This window comes from Chiloscyllium punctatum, chromosome 4 (genome assembly GCF_047496795.1).
Source record: "Chiloscyllium punctatum isolate Juve2018m chromosome 4, sChiPun1.3, whole genome shotgun sequence".
Classification (NCBI taxonomy): Eukaryota; Metazoa; Chordata; class Chondrichthyes; order Orectolobiformes; family Hemiscylliidae; genus Chiloscyllium; species Chiloscyllium punctatum.
In genome coordinates, this window is record NC_092742.1 from 58027580 (window position 1) to 58049883 (window position 22304).

General features: G+C 39.6%; 1 protein-coding gene across 6 annotated transcripts in view; it reads left to right on the top strand.

Moving 5' to 3' along the window:
• kiaa0586 (KIAA0586 ortholog) overlaps window positions 1–22304 on the top strand; it is a 521487-nt gene that overhangs the window by 424742 nt on the left and 74441 nt on the right. For all 6 annotated transcript variants that reach the window (XM_072568823.1, XM_072568824.1, XM_072568825.1 and 3 more), the window contains exons 26-28: window positions 662–912; window positions 5021–5097; window positions 18026–18157. In XM_072568823.1, the coding sequence (XP_072424924.1) occupies window positions 662–912; window positions 5021–5097; window positions 18026–18157 (460 nt within the window). The remainder of the gene's footprint in view (window positions 1–661; window positions 913–5020; window positions 5098–18025; window positions 18158–22304) is intronic.

Sequence of the window (22304 nt, forward strand, 5' to 3'; positions counted from 1 at the left end):
AGGCAAATTCAGGAAACAGATTGTGCCACAGGTAATTCCAGTAGCAGGAAGAGAACTCCTAGCTTTTAGCTGTAATTGGGAGAAGGGAAAAAAAAAGCTTCCGTTTCTTCAGGATCCCAGTAGCAACTGCTGAAAGCTAAAACTAAAATTCCTGGTTCCATGGGAGCTTGACCACACCCATTCAGGCTGCTCAAATATTCCAACTTTTAAAAACAAATCCCCAAGGCCTCACAAGCTATTTACTCTAGTGGCACTGGTGGACTGCTCACCATCTCTGCCTTAAAACTGCTCTTCAAAACATATAGGACAAAATACACCTCTTAAAGTCACAGTATTGTTACAATACAGCAAGGCCCACCAATGTTTATTATGGATATGTTTACTATTTCAAATTTAGCTGTTAAAGTTGAGCCTGTTTCTCCTCAAGCTTTAAATGGAGTCTTTTCTTGAGGGTCTTGGGAAATCTGCACAAATTTAGTTGGTAGTTCAGTGGGTTTAGTTTACAAAGTGGACATAAGCTTGATTCATTTTTCCTATGATTTAAAGTTTCTTTCTGAAAATCTTTCTATTTCTGTATCCGGTACAGCTCTTGATATGAAATGGTATTTCACATTTGACTTCTCTATTTATTAATTTCTTTCTATTATTTTTAACACATTAGTGTAATGTCGGTAGCTAAGGATGAAGATCCTGAGAGTTTGGCACTACCACCACATGCTGTCATTCCTGTAAACCCCACCTCATCTCTGCCAGATGTACAAGTTCCAACAACCCCTGTTCAATCACTGACTCCAGTCCCATCAACAGAAGAAAGTAGTTCAACAATCTCCATCACTGAAACAGAGACCGCTGACCGAAACATCTCTGAAGGAGAGATCCTCCTAAGCTATGGACAAATGGCTGCAGCAAAAGGTAAGGCTACACCAGACTATTTACTTTACTAATGAATAATTTTTTTTTGCCTTGACTGTAACACCCTTGAGTTTGAGTAATTTCACACAATTCTTAATGAGAGAAGGTACACAGCCTAAAACTGCCCACAGTTAAGAATAAATTCCCTTAATTTAACAATCAGTGGAAAAAAAGCATTGTAGGAAAGTCTTGCTCATGTAGCAACTCTATTTATATGGCTGGCCCAGTTCAGTTTATGGTAACCTTCAGAAAATAAATGGCGGGGGATTCAGCAATGGTAATACCATTGAATGTCAAGGTGAGATAGTTAAATTGCTCCTGTTGGACATTGACATTGTCTGGCAGTATGTGACATGAATATTACTTGCCATTTTTCAGTCCAAGCCCAAGTGTTAGCTGGTTCTTGTTGCATATTGGCATGGACTACTCAGTATCTAAGGAGTTGCAAATGATACTGAATATTGTGCAGCCATTCGTGATCAGCTCTACTTCTGACTTTATGATAGAAGAAGGTTATTAATGAAGGAGCTGAAGATGGTTAGGCTGAGGTCATTGCCCTGAAAAACTCTCACAGCAATGGTCAGGAGCTGAGACAAACAACCATAACATTTCCTTTTGCAGATAATACAAATCATGACCAGGAGTAGAATCTGTCTAACTTTGCGATAAACATATTAAAGCTCTCTACTTTTACCATTTTTTTCAGAAACATAGTTCAACAGTCTCATGACCCTCTGACAGAAAATGTTTGACCTTAGCTCAGCTTTAAACTGGCCACCTTGATTTTTTTAAACGTTGACCTCTAGTCCAAGATTCTTACTTGAAAAGAAGCATCTTCTCTGCATCTACCCTGTCAACACCTCTCAGTCTTGTTTATATTCAATTAAATTACATCTTACTCTTCTCAACTCCAGCAAATGCAAGCCTAGTCTTCCTAAGCTTCTTCATAAGACAGCCCTCTCAGTCCATGTATTAGTATTCTAAATCTTCTGAACTCCCTCCATTCATTTTTATATCCTTCCTTAATTAAGGTGACCAATGCTATGCATAATACTCCAAATGCAGTCTCACTGTGCCCTGTATAACTGAAACATAATCTCCATACATTTGTATTGAATTCCCCTTGCAATAAATTATAACATTGTATTTGCCTTCTTAACTACTTGCTGTATCTGCAAACTAATTTTGTAATTCATGCACTATGACAGTCAGATCCTTTTGTATCTCAAAGCTCTGCAATCTCTTACCATTTAGAAAACATACTTCTTTTTTCTTCTTGCTGGTAGGATGGTCATTTTCCATTATTATACTCTGTTTGCCATGTCTCTGTCCACTCACATAATATATCTTTTTGTAACTTCCTTATGTCCTTTTCACAATGTACATTCCGGCCTATATTTTTGTTATCGGCAGATTTGGCAAACATACCACTTTATCTTCATCAAAGTCATTCATATAAGTTGTAAATGGCTGAAGTCCCAGCATTGATCCCTATGGCACACCACTAGTTACATCTTGCCAATCTGAAATAGATCCATTTGTAGAAACCTCTGCTTCCTGTTAGCCAGCGAATCTTCTGTCCAAGCTAAAATGCCACCCCCCTGCACCATAAGCTTTTATTTTCTGCTTTGATATGCATATCTTGTCAAATACCTTGGGGAAATCTAAATACATTACACCCACGTGTTCCTCTTTCTCCAAAGAACATGTCACCTTCTCAAAGAGCTTTAACACATGGATCAAACATGATTTCTTTTACTCAAAATCATACTCGCGGTACCTAATTACCTTGAGCTTTTCCAATGTATAATCTCTTTAATAATTTAATAATATTTTTCCTATGACAAATGTTAAGCTAAGTGGCTTCCACATTTCTGCCTCCTTCACTTTTTGAATAGAGTTATATTCATTGTCTTAGTACAAGGAGGTTCTTGCTGTATGTTGACATGGACTGCTTCAGTATCTCAGCAGTTGTAAATAGTATTGAATATTATGCAGCCATCAGTGACCAGCTCTACTTCTGACTTTATGTTGGAAGAAGGTTATTAGTGAAAGAGCTGAAGGTGGTTAGGCTGAGGTCATTTCCCTGAAAAACTCCTACAGCAATGGCCAGGAGCTGAGACAACAGAGGGGTGGGGTTTGGAAAATTAAAGTATTGCATCAATTCTCTTGCTAACTGTTAGTTTTAAGACCCAAGAATGATGTCTATCTGGAACTCGGTAATTGTCAGCCCACATCTCCAACAATTCACTCAGTGCCACTTCTCTGGTGATTGTTATTTGGCTATGTTCCTCCCTCCCTTCCATTTCCTGATTTATTGTTGTTTCTGGGATGTTACATGTGAAGACTGATGCAAAACGCCTATTCAATTTGTCTACCATTTCCTTATTTTTGATTATTCATTCTACAATGTCACTTCGTATAAGAGCAATATTCACTTTGTCAACTCTTTAAATATTTATAGAAGCTTTTACTATCAGTTTTATAGATATGGCAGCATTTGTTCAGACTCTAATTTTTCTCCTTTATTAATTTTTTGGTCATTCTTTGCTTTTTTTGAATATTCAACCCAATCATCTGCCCTGTGTTTGCACAAGTATATGCCTCTGCTTTAAGTTTACGCTATCTTTAACATTACTAGTTAACCATGGATAGTGGATCAGTTCCTTGGAATTTTTCTTACTTGGAATGTATCTATTCTTTATATTCTGAACTAACTGTGGAAATGTCTGCCGCTGAATCTCTATTGACCTAACCTTTAAACTTATTTGCCAATTTACTTAAGCCAGCTCTGCATTCATACCCACACAACTGTACTTATTTAACTTTTGCAAAGTGTCTCTGACACATTCCATTCTCAAATTAAATGGAAAATGTCATCATATTATGGTCACTGCTATCAAGAGATGGCTTCACCCTAAGATCATTAATTAATCTTATCTCATTAAACAAAACCAGGTCTGAGGTATCCTGCTGTCTGGTTGGCTATCATTGAAATTATCCCCCCCAAAAATTCAGTGTACTCCTGTTTTAAGCTACCTTTGCCTGTCTAACTTTTCCAGCCAATATGTGAATTACATTCTCCCATGATTATCACTGTACACTTTTGGCAAACTCTCATTACTTCTTCCCTTATACTCCACCTACTATGTGGCTATTGTTAGGGGCCTTTATACCACACTCAGAAGTGATTTCTTGCCTTCATCATTTCTCTTTTCTATTCAAACTAATTCCATATCTTGGTTTTGTGAACTGAGGTCATCCTTCCCAATTGTATCAATAACACCATGAGCCAACAGAGTCATTCCTCCACATTTCCCTATATTCTTGTCATTTGTAAATGTCTGTACCCTTTATACTCCGGTCGCAGGCATGTCTCTGTAATGGAGTTGGCAAGAGCATCAGCTATAGCATATTTCAGGTGGAGACCATCCCATCAGTACAGATTCAACTTTCCCAATTCCTGGTGCCAGTGCCCTACAAACCAGAATCCACACCATCATTTGAGCCCCACAGTCATCTCTCTATTCCGATTTGTCCTCTGTTAATTTGCCAAACATGTAATGATGCAAAAATTATGACCTTTCGGGTTCTGCTTTTTAATTTGATGCGTAGTTCCACAGACTAGCTATGCAGAGCCTTTTTTTTGGGTCTCTGAACCATAATGGCTCAATTCTCCCCCTCCCACTCAAGTTCCTCTCCACCCCGAGCAGATGTTCCAAACTCTGGCACCAGGCATGCAACACAATCATCTGGACTTATGCCAAACTCTCTGTCTACGTTGTTCCCAACTACCACTGCATTACTACTTAGTTTCCACCTCCTGAGTCACTTGTATTCAACTTCATATTTAGTTATATATTTACATATTTAACTCACCTTAATGACCATTTTGAACCTTAGGAATATAATAACTCTTAATGACTGATCCGATGCTAGTGTTTGATTACAATCAAACAGCTCAGCTTGATATCTCTGGTCAAGTCTTCAAAACTACTGCTGGGATATTGGCAGAGCCCAAAACTTTTGCTGTATCCAATGTCTTCAGTATTGTTGATAACACTTTCAGGAGTGTAACTGCTAATGGAATATGTCTTTTGCTTTTCAGCTTTAATAGAAGAAGGTATCTACTTTCCAAACTTCAATGTTAGTCTGTCCAATACATTCCACGATGCTCAAGAAATGGTACGTTTATGAAAGATATGGCTTTGCAAACTCATTCAACAAAATCTTTGCATTCAATTCATTGCTAGCCCTGCTTTTGAATTTTTTGAACTGTATTTCATTTGTGTTCTGTTGCTAAAACTGGAGTTTATAATTGTATGTATTTCATATGTGATAACAATAATTCTTAATTCTAACTACATAATTATAGTTCATACTCAAGCATTTCCCAAAAGGACCAAATGTATTTGATTGCAGTAACTCTCCTGTCATTCTTAAGAATTGAAGTAGTTAGTTAAATGTAATTGATTAAGTTTGACTCTTTGTGTGCAAGGTTCAGTGCTTGCTGGCCCTGGGTTTCTCCCTCACCTTGGTTGCCACAATGATTCATATGTAGAATCACAGAATGTCATATCTGTGCCATCTCTCTGCAAGAGCAACTTAATTAGAACCACGCTCCTCAATCACAGCACAGCAATTTATTTTCAGTTCAAATAATTATTCAGTTCACTTCTCTTATACACTCCCTCCAATGCCTTTAAGTTTATTTTTAAAATTGCCCAGAGTTGGACACAATATTGCAGTGAGGCCAAACCAGTATTTTGTTAAGGTTCACTCTAACTTCCTTGCTTTTAGAGTTTTATGCCTTTATCTCTAAAGCCCAGAATGTTAAATGCCTTAATAATCACTCTTCCAACTTGCACTGCAACCTTCAATGTAATGTGTGTATATCCACAGGTCCCCCTGCTCCTACCCCTTTATAGAATTGTATCCTTATGTTATATTGCATCTCCTCATTCTTCCTATAATATAAATTTATACATTTTTATATTTCACCTACCATGTGTCTGTTTATTCCACCAGACTATTTATCTCTGCTCAGCTCTATCACTTTTACTGTAATAGTTCACAATATTATAACCAAGTTATACATCAAGTACAAATCTTAAGATTGTACCCTGCATGCCCAAATCCATGTCATTAATGTAGATCAAGAATAGCAGGTTTCCTGATACCAACCTATGGAGAATGGCCATATATACCTTCCTTCACCTTTTTTAAAAAAAAACTTTCAACACACTCAGTCAACTTTGTACACGTGCTCCCACTGCCCACTTTGGACCATGAGCTTTAAACTTGCTTATTAGACCATCATGATTTGGAAATCTGGGCACACTCCAATTGCACCGCCCTCTTAAACCACATCAAAAGACTAAAGAAGAATTTAGAACTTAGTTGCCTTGAACAGCTCTGTACTGGCTTTCCTTAATTAATCTGTATTTGCCTAAGTCACTTAATTTTGCCCTAGATTATTATTTCTGAAAACTTTGTCACCTCTAAGATTAATCTGACTGGCCTACAGTTAGTGTGCTCATTGTCAAAAAATAAGTAGGAGCAGGAGTAGGTGACTTGGCCCACGAGAGAGTGCCATCATTCAAAAAAGTTGTGCCTTTCTATTTGTGGTCTTAACTGCACTCCTGCCAGACTCTCATAACTGTAGACTTTCTCATAAATCAAAAACCTGTCTCACCCAGCCTTCAGTATAATCTGTGATCCAGTCTGCAAAGATTAGAAACCATTTGAGAGATGAAATTCCTCCTTTCTCTGACTTAAATGGGAGATCCCTTATTTGGAGACTGCCCTCCCAGTTCTAGTTTCCTCCCATGAGGAGAAGCATTTTTTCAGCATATATCATGTCAGGATCTCTCAAAATCTTACATTAATGTTAATATTTAGATTAGATCACATCTCATTCTTCTAATTTCCAATAAGCATCGGCTCAGCCTGCTTAATCTTTTCTGATAAGACAAGTTTATAATTCCAGGTATCATTCCTACTGAACCTGCTCTGATCTGCTTGAAATACTATCATATCTCCTCCTTAAGTAAGGAAACATAAACTATACGCAGTTCTCAAGGTGTCTTCTCACCAATGCCCTACAGTTGTAGTGAGTCTCCCTACTCTTACACATCATCCCCATCACAATAATAGTCAATATTTTATTTGCCTTGCTAATTATTTGCTGTATCTATCATGCTATCATTTTATGATTTATCTCGACGGAAGCCTAAGTTTCTCTGTATTGCAGCATTCTAAGTCTCTTTATTTAAATAATAGTCTGTTTTTCTATTCTTCTGATCAAAATGGAGAACCTAGCATTTTCTCACATGACACTCCATTGCCATGTTTTCTCTCACATAACTTATCTATATTCCTTTACAGACTCAGTTGTGTCCTCCTTATAACTTTTCTGCTTATCTTCATATCACTTATTAACAAATTTGATCACAATACTGCATCCCTGCATCCAAGTCATTAAATTACTTAATAAATAGTTGAGGAGCCAGCACTGATCTATGTAGCATTCCACAATTACATTTGTCGACCTGAAACTTAGGTATTTATGCTTACATCCATTTTTGAACAAATGTATAACCATTTGTATCCTCTGACACCATCCTGTTTCTAAAGAAGATGGAGAGTTTTTGACCAGTACCTCAGCAATTTTCAGTCTTAATTCCCTCAGTATCCGTGTGTGCATTCAATCTGGTCCCGACGACTTATCAACCTTAACTCAACCTTTTTTTCTAATACTTTCTCAACGTTTAGCTCACCCAGTATCTCTTATGCCTTCTCTTCCGCTAGAGCTGGGGAGGGGGGAGTGGAAGTCAGAAAAGCAGATGAAGGAGAAATGAATGAATGGTTATGATAGTTGGTTTAAATAAGATGATGGGAGAGTTATTCATGTCGAGCATAAACACTGTTACAGATTGGTTAGAGCAATTAGCCTGCTTTGTGTCGGACGACAGAGTCAAAATAATTATTTTTGAGCTTTACACTGAATGTCAGATGACTATTTAGTCAAAGTGGATATTACCACCAAGTTCAATCCTGTCCTCATCCAGTCTTCACACATGTGCATTGAGTAGACATGAGAAATAATAACACTAAGTGATATATGTCTTTCCTCAGCCAACAGTGTTGCAGTAAATCACCAACCTAAAACCTGCAAACAAATATTGAGTGAAGCTTACAGCTGAAATTTCCATAGCATTTTGCTCACTAAAAGTAAAAACAGTTGACTATATGGAAGGCTGACCAAGTTAATTCAACAAATGCTGTCCTAAGTTTGATTCCCATACTGTTTTGAATTAACTGACTTCAGCTGGCAGCAGTATGGATCCTGCAATCTGCCTCAATGACTTTGGGTCAGGGAAGTGAAAATCAGCTTGTGTTCTTGCTTCTGATTGCTACCTAGTGAGGAGAGTATCAGACTGAATAATAGTAACTTAGCCGAGGTATTGAAGAGCAAGCAGTGCCTGTGGAATTGTACCTCAGCTTGAAGCCATTGCAATCGGGAAAGAAAGAGGACAGAAAATTGGCAAGAGAATGAGAAAAGGGAAGAAATAAACAACCATTCTCTTAAATCTTAACACCATGCCCTGTATTTACACAAATATCGAATTCTAGACATTCTTTACCTTCTGTACTGGCTGAATAATGAAAACCATAATGCAGACGGTGTCATTTAGAGAGATAAACAATTGAAGATTTCTTTGCTGTAGACTAAACGCAATTGAATTTGTGTTTTTGAAGTGTTTGTGTTTAATAGACAGTAGAAGTTCTATTTTGGTCCATATTTTAATGTGACCAGTACATTAATTCATAATCAGTAAGATGCTAAAGTTAGAAGAATTATCCTAAGAATGTAAATTATCAGAGATACCTGGATGTTGCATTGACCCAAAAATAATGTTCCTTCACAATTTTAATAGTGAAAAGAATAATTCAATTATATATTACACATCCTCAGATAAGTAGTGTTATTGGTCTGCAAGGGAATGAGCAAGTTTGCAGTAAATGAAATGTGTTGTTGACTTGCTTGCTGCACTGGTAAGTTTGTTCTCAGTTTTACCAGCTCCGCGAGCAAGCCAACAACTTCACCCACAACCTGAGCTACAAATCTTCTTGAATACTCCAAATGCAATGTGTATAAAAGATCACCTGGAGACAGCAGATAGAGGGTGATCGTGTGGGAGGTTCGTGTGCATTTGATTTTAACTCACTAATCCACTTAAATTAATAGAAAGATGACAACATGGGCTTTGTTACAGGCTTCGGTTCTCCTCGCCTAGTTTTCTTCTGTGTTGCACTCTAGTAAGCCTTATACCCTCAAGCACAATAGGAAAAAAAATCTTCCTCAATATGTCACTGATGTGGCGAAGTCATCAAGTGTATCAGATGCTAATGATTGGAACTTAATGATCACAAAAAAGAGTGTTTGGAAACTGGTACTTGTGTTACATTGATATTGTTTATAATAGATTATCTTTAACACTGTATCAAAGTATGATTTATGTGAGAAATTATTTATGTGAAAAATAACAATGATTAGACAATTTCAGAAATGAGAAATTTCTGTCACTTGGCAGAATTCTAACATTTGATCACATAATTCAGACCCTTTATTTCTGATCTTTGCTTGGCCAAAGGGAGCCATCTCTCATCCCCTCTCTGTTTAATCCACTGCCAATCTGACTAATTTCTGTACTTGGCAGGTGCAGAGGTTCTGATCCTGTTCATTGCTGCTCTCAAGACTAGTTTTCCAAGGCTCTGCCTGTGTTGGGCCTTCTTTCCAGTGCCACTTTCTGCCACTTCAGTCACTACTGCTGGCCAAGGAAGGCTGGATTTTCTTACCCAATCAAAGGGCCCATTCGCAATGGAGAAATCAATTCCTGCCTCCTACTTTTCTTCACGCTTCATTCCAGACGTGGGAGGCTGAGAGATTCCAGTCAGCCTAGAGCTAAATCTTATCCCATCCGCAGCATCAGTCATGGCCCTGCATTGCCTTTAGGGCCTGCTTGTTCACAGATGAGAATAGATTGATTTCAAATGGAAGGGAAGGCAGAAGTGAGTCAGTTCAAGGTGGGAGAGAAGGCTTAAGTAGTGTCAATTGGAGGCAGTTAGGGAGGAAGACGTACGTATGGAGAGTATGAAGATAGGCTTCTCTGAGACTTCAGTCAGCATGGACTTTGTAAAGCCTGGCTAAAATCTACATGACTCTATAAAATAGCAATATTTTGTAAAGTGCTTTAAGGCCACAGATTTTTATGTTTACATTTAACATATAAAATATAATATTTATTAAAGACAAGATGTTCTTCAACTGGAAAGGGTGCAGAAATGATTTACAAAGATATTACTGAGCCTGGAGTTATAAGGAGAGGCTGGATAGGATGGGACATCTTTCTCTAGAGCATAAGAGGCTGAGGGCTTTATAAAAATTTATAAAATCATGAGAGGCATAGATAAGGTGAATAGCAAAGATCTTTTCCCTGGGGTCAGGGAATTCACCACTAGACAGCTTAGCTTGAGGGTGTAGGTTTGCTCGCTGAGCTGTAGGTTTGATATCCAGATGTTTCATTACCTGGCTAGGTAACATCATCAGTGGTGACCTCCAAGTGAAGCAAAGCTGTTGTCTCCTGCTTTGTATTTATATGTTTGTCCTGGATGGGGTTCCTGGGGTTTGTGGTGATGTCATTTCCTGTTCATTTTCTGAGGGGTTGATAGATGGTATCTAGATCTATGTGTTTGTTTATGGCGTTGTGGTTTGAGTGCCAGGCCTCTAGGAATTCTCTGGCCTGTCTTTGCTTAGCCTGTCCCAGTTTTCTTCTGTGTTGTACTCTAGTAAGCCTTATACCCTTGAGCACAATAGGAAAAAAAATCTTCCCAGGCTAAGCAAAGACAGGTAATGAAACGTCTGGATATCAAACCTACAGCTCAGCGAGCAAACCTACACCCTAAACCTCAACCTGAGCTACAAACCTTCACAAACCTTGCAAATAGCTTAGCTTTTAGGTGAGAGGGGAAAGATTTAAAAGGGACCTGAGGGACAACTTTTCATACAGAGGAGGTGCATGTGTGGAATGAACTGCCAGAGGAAGTGGTAGAGGTGGGTACAATTACAGTATTTAAAAGATATTTTGACAGATACATCAATAGCAAAGCTTTACAGGGATATGGACCAAACGCAGGCAAATAGGACTAGTTCAGTTTAGGAAACTTGGACAGCATGAACAAAAGGCCTTTTCCCTGCTATATGACTCTATGACCTGAACTTTAATAAATGTTACTAGGCTTCCAAATTACATTGTTTTTCTGACACCAAAGTCATGTTAGTTTTCTAGAGTAATCTTTTAATTATGTATATCATTCGCAAAGTATAGGCATTACTGGCAAACCCAACCTTTGTTGCCCATCCCTAATTGCCCTTGAGAAGATGGTGGCAAATTCTGCACTTCATCCAGAAAGGTAATATTGTTTGTTAGGTATGGACTTCATTCTGTGTTACACGTGCTAACTGCTCTGAATCCTGAAGTGCTGGCATCACTTTGACAATTTTCTACAAATACAGTGTCTACAAACTTGACAGTAACAAGCAGTAAGGAAAGAGAAAGCTAATGTTTCACCCAATTGAAATAGCTTAGAAATGTGAATCTCACTACAGATTTAAAAGCGCTATAGTTATATGTTTCCCTGTCCCAAAAAAAATCTGATTTTTCTTTCATCACAGAATCACAGAACTGTTTTGATGCAGAATGAGGCTATTTAAAAATCAACAAGTATCAATTTCAGCAAGTTTGTTGCAGGCTTTCTTTCCATTGGCTCAAGAAAATATTCTTGTGCAATTTTATGCTGCCCACCTCATTACCTATAGTTTGAGTTTCTTGCCATCAGCATCATATGTAAAGCACAGTCATGGACTAGTTCAAATGCTGCAAGCCACAAATTGCACAGTTCTATTGTGGGAAGAATTGCTCCAGAGATGGCCAAAACAACAAGCTGGCATTCCACTTCACTGGCAGTGTTTGGAGCACATGGTGGATGGTGTGGTGCACAAAAGAGACAATTCCTCAGGATTGCCTGCTAACTCTGGTTTTCATTGATTGCATAGTTGTGATCTATTGCCTGTCTGCCTATAGGCTTGTAATTCTGGTGCAACCACCTGCTATACGTGTGTACACCTAGTTCTCATCTTTATGGATGCACAATAGTGACTTAAGCCACTGCTCAAATTTTGAAAGCCAGAGTTCAAGTTTGGCAACTGGTTACATAGAAATATAGAAACAAAAGGAAATAGGAACAAGAGTAGGCCACCTGGACCTTCAAGCTACTCCACCATTCAATATGATCATGGCTAATCATGGAAGCTAGAGAAGTGATTGCTGGGCCTCTTACTGAGATATTTGTATCATCGATAGTCACAGGTGAGATGCCGGAAGACTGGAGGTTGGCAAACGTGGTGCCACTGTTTAAGAAGGGTGGTAAAGACAAGCCAGGGAACTATAGACCGGCGAGCCTGACCTCAGTGGTGGGCACGTTGTTGGAGGGAATCCTGAGGGACAGGATGTACATGTATTTGGAAAGGCAAGGACTGTTTAGGGATAGTCAACATGGCTTTGTGCGTGGAAAATCATGTCTCACAAACTTGATTGAGTTTTTTGAAGAAGTAACAAAGAAGCTTGATGAGGGCAGAGCAGTAGATGTGATCTATATGGACTTCAGTAAATCGTTCGATAAGGTTCCCCATGGGAGACTGACGAGCAAGGTTAGGTCTCATGGAATAAAGGGAGAACTAGCCATTTGGATATAGCACTGGCTCATAGGTAGAAGACAGAGGATGGTGATGGAAGGTTGTTTTTCAGACTGGAGATCTGTGACCAGTGGAGTGCCACAAGGATCGGTGCTGGGTCCTCCACTTTTTGTCATTTACATAAATGATTTGGATGCGAGCATAAGAGGTACAGTTAGTAAGTATGCAGATGAGTAAGAGTTGCAAGAGTAACAAAAAGATGGGGTACTGGGCTAATGGTCGGATACTTGGTAGTGTGGAAGAGCAGAGGGATCTTGGTGTCCATGTACACAGATCTCTGAAAGTTGCCACCCAGGTAGATAGTGCAGTGAAGAAGGCTTATGGCGTACTGGCTTTTATTGGTAGAGGAATTGAGTTCCGGAGTCCTGAGGTCATGCTGCAGTTGTATAAGACTCTGGTGCGGCCGCATCTGGAATATTGTGTGCAGTTTTGGTCGCCATACTATAGGAAGGATGTGGAGGCACTGGAACGGGTGCAGAAGAAGTTTACCAGGATGTTGCCTGGTATGGTAGGAAGATCCTATGAGGAAAGGCTGAGGCACTTGAGGTTGTTTTCATTGGAGAAAAGAAGGTTTAGGGGTGACTTGATAGAGGTGTACAAGATGATTAGGGGGTTAGATAGGGTTGACAGTGAGAACCTTTTTCCACGTATGGAGTCAGCTATTACAAGGGGGCATAGCTTTAAATTAAGGGGGGGTAGATATAGGACTGATGTTAGGGGTAGGTTCTTCACTCAGCGAGTCGTAAGTTCATGGAATGCCCTGCCAGTAGCAGTGGCGGACTCTCCCTCTTTATGGGTATTTAAGCGGGCATTGGATAGGTATATGGAGGATAGTGGGTTAGTGTAGGTTAGGTGGGCTTTGATCGGCGCAACATCGAGGGCCGAAGGGCCTGTACTGCGCTGTATTCTTCTATGTTCTATGTTCTATGTTCTATGACACCAAAATTGGAGGTGTAGTGGACAGCGAAGAGGGTTACCTCCGATTACAACAGGATCTGGACCAGATGGGCCAGTGGGCTGAGAAGTGGCGGATGGAGTTTAATTCAGATAAATGTGAGGTGCTGCATTTTGGGAAAGCAAATCTTAGCAGGACTTATACACTTAATGGTCAAGTCTTTGGGGAGTGTTGCTGAACAAAGAGACCTTGGAGTGCAGGATCATAGCTCCTTGAAAGTGGAGTTGCAGGTAGATAGGATAGTGAAGGCGGCATTTGGTATGCTTTCCTTTATTGGTCAGAGTATTGAGTCCAGGAGTTGGGAGGTCATGTTGCGGCTGTACAGGACATTGGTTAGGCCACTGTTGGAATATTGTGTGCAATTCTAGTCTCCTTCCTATTGGAAAGATGTTGTGAAACTTGAAAGGGTTCAGAAAAGGTTTACAAGAATGTTGCCAGGGTTGGAGGATTTGAGCTATAGGGAAAGGCTGAACAGGCTGGGGCTATTTTCCTTGGAGTGTCAAAGGCTGAAGGGTGACTTTATAGAGGTTTACAAAATTATGAGGGGCATGGATAGGATAAATTGACAAAGTCTTTTCCCTGAGATCGGGGAGCCCAGAACTAGAGGGCATAGGTTTAGGGTGAGAGGGGAAAGATATAAAAGAGACCTAAGGGGCAACCTTTTCACGCAGAGGGTGGTACGTGTATGGAATGAGCTGCCAGAGGATGTGGTGGAGGCTGGTACAATTGCACTATTTAAGAGGCATTTGGATGGGTATATGAATAGGAAGGGTTTGGAGGGATATGGGCTGGGTACTGGTAGGTGGGACTAGATTGGGTTGGGATATCTGGTCAGCATGGACAGGTTGGACCAAAGGGTAGGTTTCCATGCTGTACATCACTATGACTCTATGACTCTAATTCTGTTTCTGCTTTCTCTCTGTATCCTTTCATTCCCTTACCCTAAAGAATATACCTAACTCTTTGAAAACGTTAAAGGTTTTGGCCTCAATCATTTTCTTTGGCAGAGAATTCCACAGGTTCACCACTCTTTGTGTGAAGAAATTTCTCCTTGTCTCAGTCCTAAATAGCCTACCCCATAACCTTTAGACTGTGTCCCCACTCATCAGGAACACCTTCCTTGTGTTTGCCCACTCTAATCTTGTTAGAATTCTATATGATTCTTGTCATTCTTCTAAATGGTTCCTGCCAATGTGTTTGTCTGGGGTGACTGGCATGTCCATGATTTCACACATACCACAGGATTTGCCCTTCTGATCTGTCATTCTATAACCCAAACAAACTATTTATTACCCTTAAAATAAGTATGGACTTACTTTGAAAAATAACAAGCTATTTCCCAGAAAAATAAAGAAAGAAAGATACTTAAACACAAATTAAATACCCAACTTCCACTTCTTAGATTGGAAATACTAACCAGAAATACTCACCAATCAGCAGCTTTACCTGCACTTTAGAATCCCCACTGTGTGGAAACAGGCCGTTCGGCCAACAAGTCCACACTAACCCTCCGAAAAGCATCCCACCTAGACCCATTCCCTTACATTTACCCCTATTCATGTACCAAACCTATACATCCCAAAACACAATGGGTAATTTAGTATGGCTAATTCACCTGACCTGCTCATCTTTGGATTGTGGGAGATAACTGGAGCACCCAAAGGAAACCCACGCAAACACGGGGAAGAGTGTGCAAACTCCACATAGACAGGCAGCTGAGGCTGGAATCGAACCTGGATCCCTGGGTCTGTGAAGCAGCAGTGCGAACCACTGAGCCACCGTGCTGCCACTTGTGATATTTTTTGTCTTAGTACAGACAGGCCCCTCACTCCATGCCTAATTACTTCTCTGCTCACCCTTCATTTTGGAGTGTTTAACCTTATTTAAAGTTCCTCTTCCCTTCTGCCACAGTGTCCCACTCTGACCGAAATTCTAGACTTAGTCTCACACTGGTAAAGTCTCTCACTATCTGCGATCTCAAAAACTTTATAGAATCCCATGAAAGCTGAAAAGCTGAAACATCTATTTTCTCTGAATAGTTTCTAGAAGACTTTCTCTTAAAATCCTGAAGAAACCACATCTGGAAATATTTTAAAAGATACAGCTGTATGTGCCTAGTGACAACTGTCTGTATAGAGTGGTCCCTTTATGTGGACAACGATGCCAGATAGTAGCAATCTATAAAATTTCATAATTTATTCCTTTTATTCTACAGGAATTAACTGTTTTAGACAAAATGCACCACCCTCCCCCCTCCATGAAGTTCATTGCTGCAGAGAATGCTTCCTTATTTTTTCCATAACGTTTTGTTTGAGTGTGATTGTGGGATAATTTAGCAGGGTAATATTTCATTATTTCCAACTGTGTGTCGATCAGCTTTATATTTTTGTTAAATAGCTCGTCATTATAATTTGCTATTTGTTAAAGATTGATGTTTTATACGGAACCTTATGTAGACAAAATATACCATTGGCCATATTGGTAGTCACGCTGGTATTTAGAAGGCTGAAAGTCAAACCAAATGCCATTCACCAGGGCTTAATTAGTTCTGCCATTTTCTGCTTCAAAGTGGCATTGTCTCCTGCTTTCACCTCCTTTCTGGTCAATGTTTGATGAGGTTAGAGAAGGGTTGTTGTTTGGTTCTATAACATGCTGTCTCCCATGGACTGGTCCCATCAGTATGTAAGTTAATTATGCATCTGTGAAAGAAGCATGGGGCTTGAATTTTGGGGTCCTGCCAAGGCCTTAATCAGAGTTGTGGATGGGGCCAGTGGTTTTGGGGGAGTTGTGGAGGTCGGGGATGGGTAGCACGGTGTTAGACATAGTTCTGGTTGTAATACTAGCTTCTCAGGCTCCATCCTGCCTTAGACTATTTACACAAAGGAAGAACAGGGATATCAGCACTTGACCAGCATGGCTTATTAACAGCCACTTACAGCAAATTAAAGGAGATCAACTGGGATTTTCTCCCATGTTGCCACAAGCAAACGGGGTCAGTTTAGATGCCTGAAGAGGCTGTTAGGAACAAGGTAGGAGGAGGGCTGCATACAAGGCAGTTCTGCAGGCCCTCACTGTCAGCCTATCTCACCCCCCACGCTTCCCCAACTATCACTGTGGGTCACAATGGTCACATTTTAGTTAAAATATTGCAAATGGGTATCTCCATTGAGCATTTCTGGTTCATGGTAGCTTCCACATTTTGTGGCTTCTAGAAACGTCTTGTCAGGTCAGCACTTGTTGACAGGTTGACACTTGTTAACAGTTCTTGACAAGTTAGACATTTCCTCGGGGTTTATGCACCATTTCTGCTCAATGTACTCCACGGTTAACTGTCTCAAAAAACGCCTGACCACCACCCTCAAAGGATATTGGATTTACCCCCATTATCCCACACAGGATTCTGGGTCCATGTTTGCAGGGTTACCTCAACACACCAAAGAGGTACCCTAGCTATTTAAAAAAAAATGCATGAGAACAAACCAGTTTTTACCTGATCTAATCTCCACACTTCAAGTTTCACAATCCAGACATTCCAAAATCCCATTTCAGTGAAGTGGCTGATCATTTAAGTGCCAGCTGCCTCATGAACTAAACATGTGTGAAGCATGGACTGTCCAATCTGCCTCAAAATATGGTAAGGTCAACTTCGGGAGCTAGACTTGCCATTCTCTTAAAAAATCCTGCATTTTCCCCAAGGTAGAGGCTTTTACCATCCTGATGAAAATCTAAGCCTGAATCTCCCTCCCTGATTGAAATGATATGTATGGCTTATAAGCCAAAAGATATGAATAAATTATGGAATGTCGTTCTGAAAAGGAATCACTGCACATAGGAGGTAATCACCTTGTCACAAATGTTTTGAAGCTTAAATTTCAAATTTGTCTAAACATCTAAATCAGTTGCTATAAAGCCCAGGATAAATTACAGTTCAAAAACGCTGGTTATCAGAACAATAATAGAGAGAGATGGACAGGCAAAAGCAAGGGAGATGGGATGGAAGAGAAGAAAAATTGAGATAAAAGCAAAAAAAGAAGAAACAGACATTTGCCAGCACCCTCAGTGACAGGAAGTTAGAATTGTTGTTTCTAAAAAGAACCAGTTAGTAAAAATAGTGAAGCTGTCAGGAATGACTTCATCCAATGGTTTACATTTAGTTTGAAGGGTCACACAGTAATCAAGCCCTCAATAATTATGGTTAAAGATATAAACATAATCACTTTTCTCCAACAAAATTAAGCTGAAAATGTGGCCTAAGGTAAAACAGTATGTTATTAAAGATAAGTAAAAGGTTCTAAATGTTTCAATTTCTCTTTTACACTGACCTATTTTGTTTTATTTAGGATGAAGATCCTCCCAGTGAGGGACAAGTAATTTCAAAGACACACAAAGGATTGCAAAAATACTCACTTGGCACAATGTTGGCACAAGTCAGTCAAGGTCCATATGCTCCACGAGAAATACATCATCCTGAGGTAAAAATAAAGAGTTACTTCTAATAAGATTTGTTTTGGTAATTTACTTGGTACTTCAATACTGCAGCAAAATAGAACTAAGGTGGGGTTGCAAAAATTGGGCAACATGGAACATCAGTTCTCCTGCTCCTCGGATGCTGCCTGACCTGCTGTGCTTTTCTAGCACCACATGCTTGACTCTGATCTCCAGCATCTGCAGTCCTTACTTAGACCACAACTGGAATACTGTACAATTTTGATCATGGTGGATGGTATAATGTTTTAGGAGAGTTTTGAGAATTATTCCAGGCTAGAAGAACATTATTTAGTCAGTCAGGGTTAAGGAGAAGGATTGATTTGCTTTGTGTAAAATGTAGGAAGAGAGGAGACAAATTGGACCTTTGAGCTTTCTCCTTCAATCACGTTACTCATGCTGATCTTCTGTAAGAACACCACCTTCCTGCATTATCCCCATATCATTTAATTCCCATTGTATTGTAATTCCAATGCCTTTCTAGAATAATCCCAGAATTTTAGTAAATTGAAGTCGGCCTGTAATGTTCCTGGATATTATAAGGGTCCAGGTAAAAGTTCCATAGTGAGGGTTTACAGAGCCAGGTTCTAGAGCTTATGATAAAACTTGGGAAAAAAGACAGATAATAAAATCTTATTTCTAGTAAAGAATTCAGTTTTATATCTTAGTTGTTACAATAAAAAATATTTAAGTGCTAAATCCATCAAATATTGAAATAACATACAACATTATAACCTTAATTTCCCAAGTTTTTTGAAGAAGATTGATGAGGGCAGAGCAGTAGATGTGATCTATATGGACTTCAGTAAGGCGTTCGACAAGGTTCCCCATGGGAGATCTCACGGAATACAGGGAGAACTAGCCATTTGGCTACAGAACTGCCTCAAAGGTAGAAGACAGAGGGTGGTGATGGAGGGTTATTTTTCAGACTGGAGCCCTGTGACCACTGGAGTGCCACAAGGATTGGTGCTGGGTCCTCTATTTTTTGTCATTTACATAAATGATTTGGATGCAAGCATAAGATGTACAGTTAGTAAGTTTGCAGATGACACCAAAATTGGAGGTGTAGTGGACAGCGAAGAGGGTTACCTCCGATTACAACAGGATCTGGACCAGATGGGCCAATGGGCTGAGAAGTGGCGGATGGAGTTTAATTCAGGTAAATGCGAGATGCTGTATTTTGGGAAAGCAAATCTTAGCAGGACTCATATACTTAATGGTAAGGTCCTAGAGAGTGTTGCTGAACAAAGACACCTTGGAGTGCAGGTTCATAGCTCCTTGAAAGTGGAGTCGCAGGTAGATAGGGTAGTGAAGAAGGCGTTTGGTATGCTTTCTTTTTTGGTCAGAGTATTGAGTCCAGGAGTTGGGAGGTCATGTTGCGGCTGTACAGGACATTGGTTAGGCCACTGTTGGAATATTATGTGCAATTCTGGTCTCCTTCCTATTGGAAAGATGTTGTGAAACTTGAAAGGGTTCAGAAAAGGTTTACAAGGATGTTGCCAGGGTTGGTGGATCTCAGCTACAGGGAGAGGCTGAACAGGCTGGGGCTGTTTTCCCTGGAGCGTTGGAGGCTGAGGGGTGGCCTTATAAAGTCTTAAAAAATTGAGGGGCATGGATAGGATAAATAGACAAAGTCTTTTCACTGGGGTTGGGGAGTTCAGAACTAGAGGGCATAGGTTCAGGGTGAGAGGGGAAAGATATAAAAGAGACCTAAGGGGCAACTTTTTCACGCAGAGGGTGGTACGTGTATGGAATGAGCTGCCAGAGGATGTGGTGAAGGCACAATTGCACTATTTAAGAGGCATTTGGATGGGTATATAAATAGGAAGGGTTTGGAGGGACATGGGCTGGGTGCTGGCAGGTGGGATTAGTTTGGGTTGGGATATTTGGTCAGCATGGACAGGTTGGACCGAAGGGTCTGCTTCCATGCTGTACACCTGTATGACTCTAAGTAAGTGAGATTCATCTAAGCTGTTTAAGCACATCTGCCTAGCCCTGTTTCCTCTGCTATACGTAAAGTGGACCTTTGGGTTACATAATTAATTTCTTACATATAATTGTAATGAGGTCCTTTTTGCTCCAGATTTGGTTTTGATCACTGTTAGTTTCCCCAAAAGACAACCTTCTTTAATTCTTAAAGAAATGTGTAACTGTCACATTCCACTTAGTCAAGGCCTCACATATCCCAGGAAAGTGACCTTTGCTGAATGGTTATGCTTCCTCAAAATCTTTCTTCAGTCAAGGGACTATGTTATAAAATTAGAATATGTTCCTGAACTATAAAATTTTCTATTTGAATGTGATTTAGTTATTAGTTCCTACTTTGGGCTATTTTCCTGGGTGAGGGGGAAAAATGTGTTGCATACATCTTTCTGGTTAATCTTCTTTATTCTTATGCTCAAAACCCTTTAGCTTTAGACCTGTGTACATTTAGAAGCAAGCTGATTGAGGTTTTTAAAATAATGAAAGAGGCTGGCTGCATAGCAAAACAATTGATAAATAATTCCAGTCCGACAGATTGGTGAGGACCAGCAATATCGAGTTAAACCACAAGGAAATAGAAATAGACAGGATATTGGGTCGTAAACCTCGAGTATATGTTGCCAACTGGTACAGTGGGTTCTTCTTCTCCACTCATCTTCAAGAGAGAGCTACACCAATTCTTGACTGAGATATACATTTAATGGTAAAAAATGTTCGCTGTTCAGCAGATTTCCAAAATTGGCCACTCAGAGATCAGATGTTTTAAATACATGTGCCAAGTTTGAGAATGAGACTAACATACAAGGTTTGAAAGAAAAAAAAATCTCTACTCATCCCCAAGTCTGAAACTGGTCGAAGTCGAAATTCCTTGGCTTTGTTTTAATCCTTATTACCCAGCGAACCAGTCTATCCCACACACTGTAGACTTTTATCTGCTGTCTGATACGACACAATTGAAAGAATCTGCCACCAAAGCATTCATCGCTGGGCTAAAATGTTTTGTGACCAATCTAATGGCCTCGCCTTGATCCATATCTCCATCTTTTTCTGAATCTACTCTTTTTTTGTATTTAGTTTCAAATTAATTAATTCTGTTAATATCATTTGGAAATCACACCTGAAACATTGATTAATTACACGCTGCGCATTTCTGGAGTTCATTCTTTCATTGTAATTCACAAATACTCTTTGAGTCTCAAAGTTGTCAAAAGCATTTTTGTCCTCATTTTTCTTAGTTAAAAGTCTTCTTTCTTACTGTCACTTGTGACCTATATCTAGACTTTAAAATGTGTTGCTGGAAAAGCGCAGCAGGTCAGGCAGCATCAAAGGAACAGGAAACGTCAATTCTCCTGTTCCTTTGATGCTGCTTGACCTGCTGCGCTTTTCCAGCAACACATTTTAAAGCTCTGATCTCCAGCATCTGCAGTCCTCACTTTCTCCTATATCTAGACTGCCTTGCCAGCCATTAACATTGAATCTGCTACTTTCTATCATATGGCTTATTGCTACTGAAAATGAATACTTTCCAAGGATCTTTTTATGCTTCTGATGTTTGTTCAAGCAGTGTATGTTTATCTGCAAATTTAACTCCTGTCAAAAACTAGAAGCTTGTCTAAATTTGGTACTTTGACACAGACGAATAATTTAAATCCCAGCAGAGATCCAGGAATTTCCAGATAAAATATATGCCATCTTGCATACAGCCCAGTGAATTCCATTATCACCATTCTTTCTGAATTTGTCAAAATCTGACCATGCCTGATAAACTGGATCATCAGGTTAATCAATTTAATTCATGCAAGTTAATAGTTTGTCAAAATATTCATTTATGTATCCAAATCTTCAGTTTCCAATTCCAAAAACCTTCTCATCCTGCTTTTGTGTGGCAGCAAAAGTGCCAAGGTCATACTTTGTTTCTTCTTCAGTAAATATGTACAGCAGTTCCACATGGTTACTTCAGTTTTAAACTGGTCATAATTTTTCACATCAAAAACAGGTGGGGAATCATATCCCATTATTTTAGATTTTGAATCAGCCATGTCTCTGATGTCTTCTTCAGATTACTGTTTGGTTAGAATTAAACATGTTTTTTAATCTTCGCTTTACAAATGGCTAAGCTATTCTCTGCTAGCATTGAGACACACCAGGTTA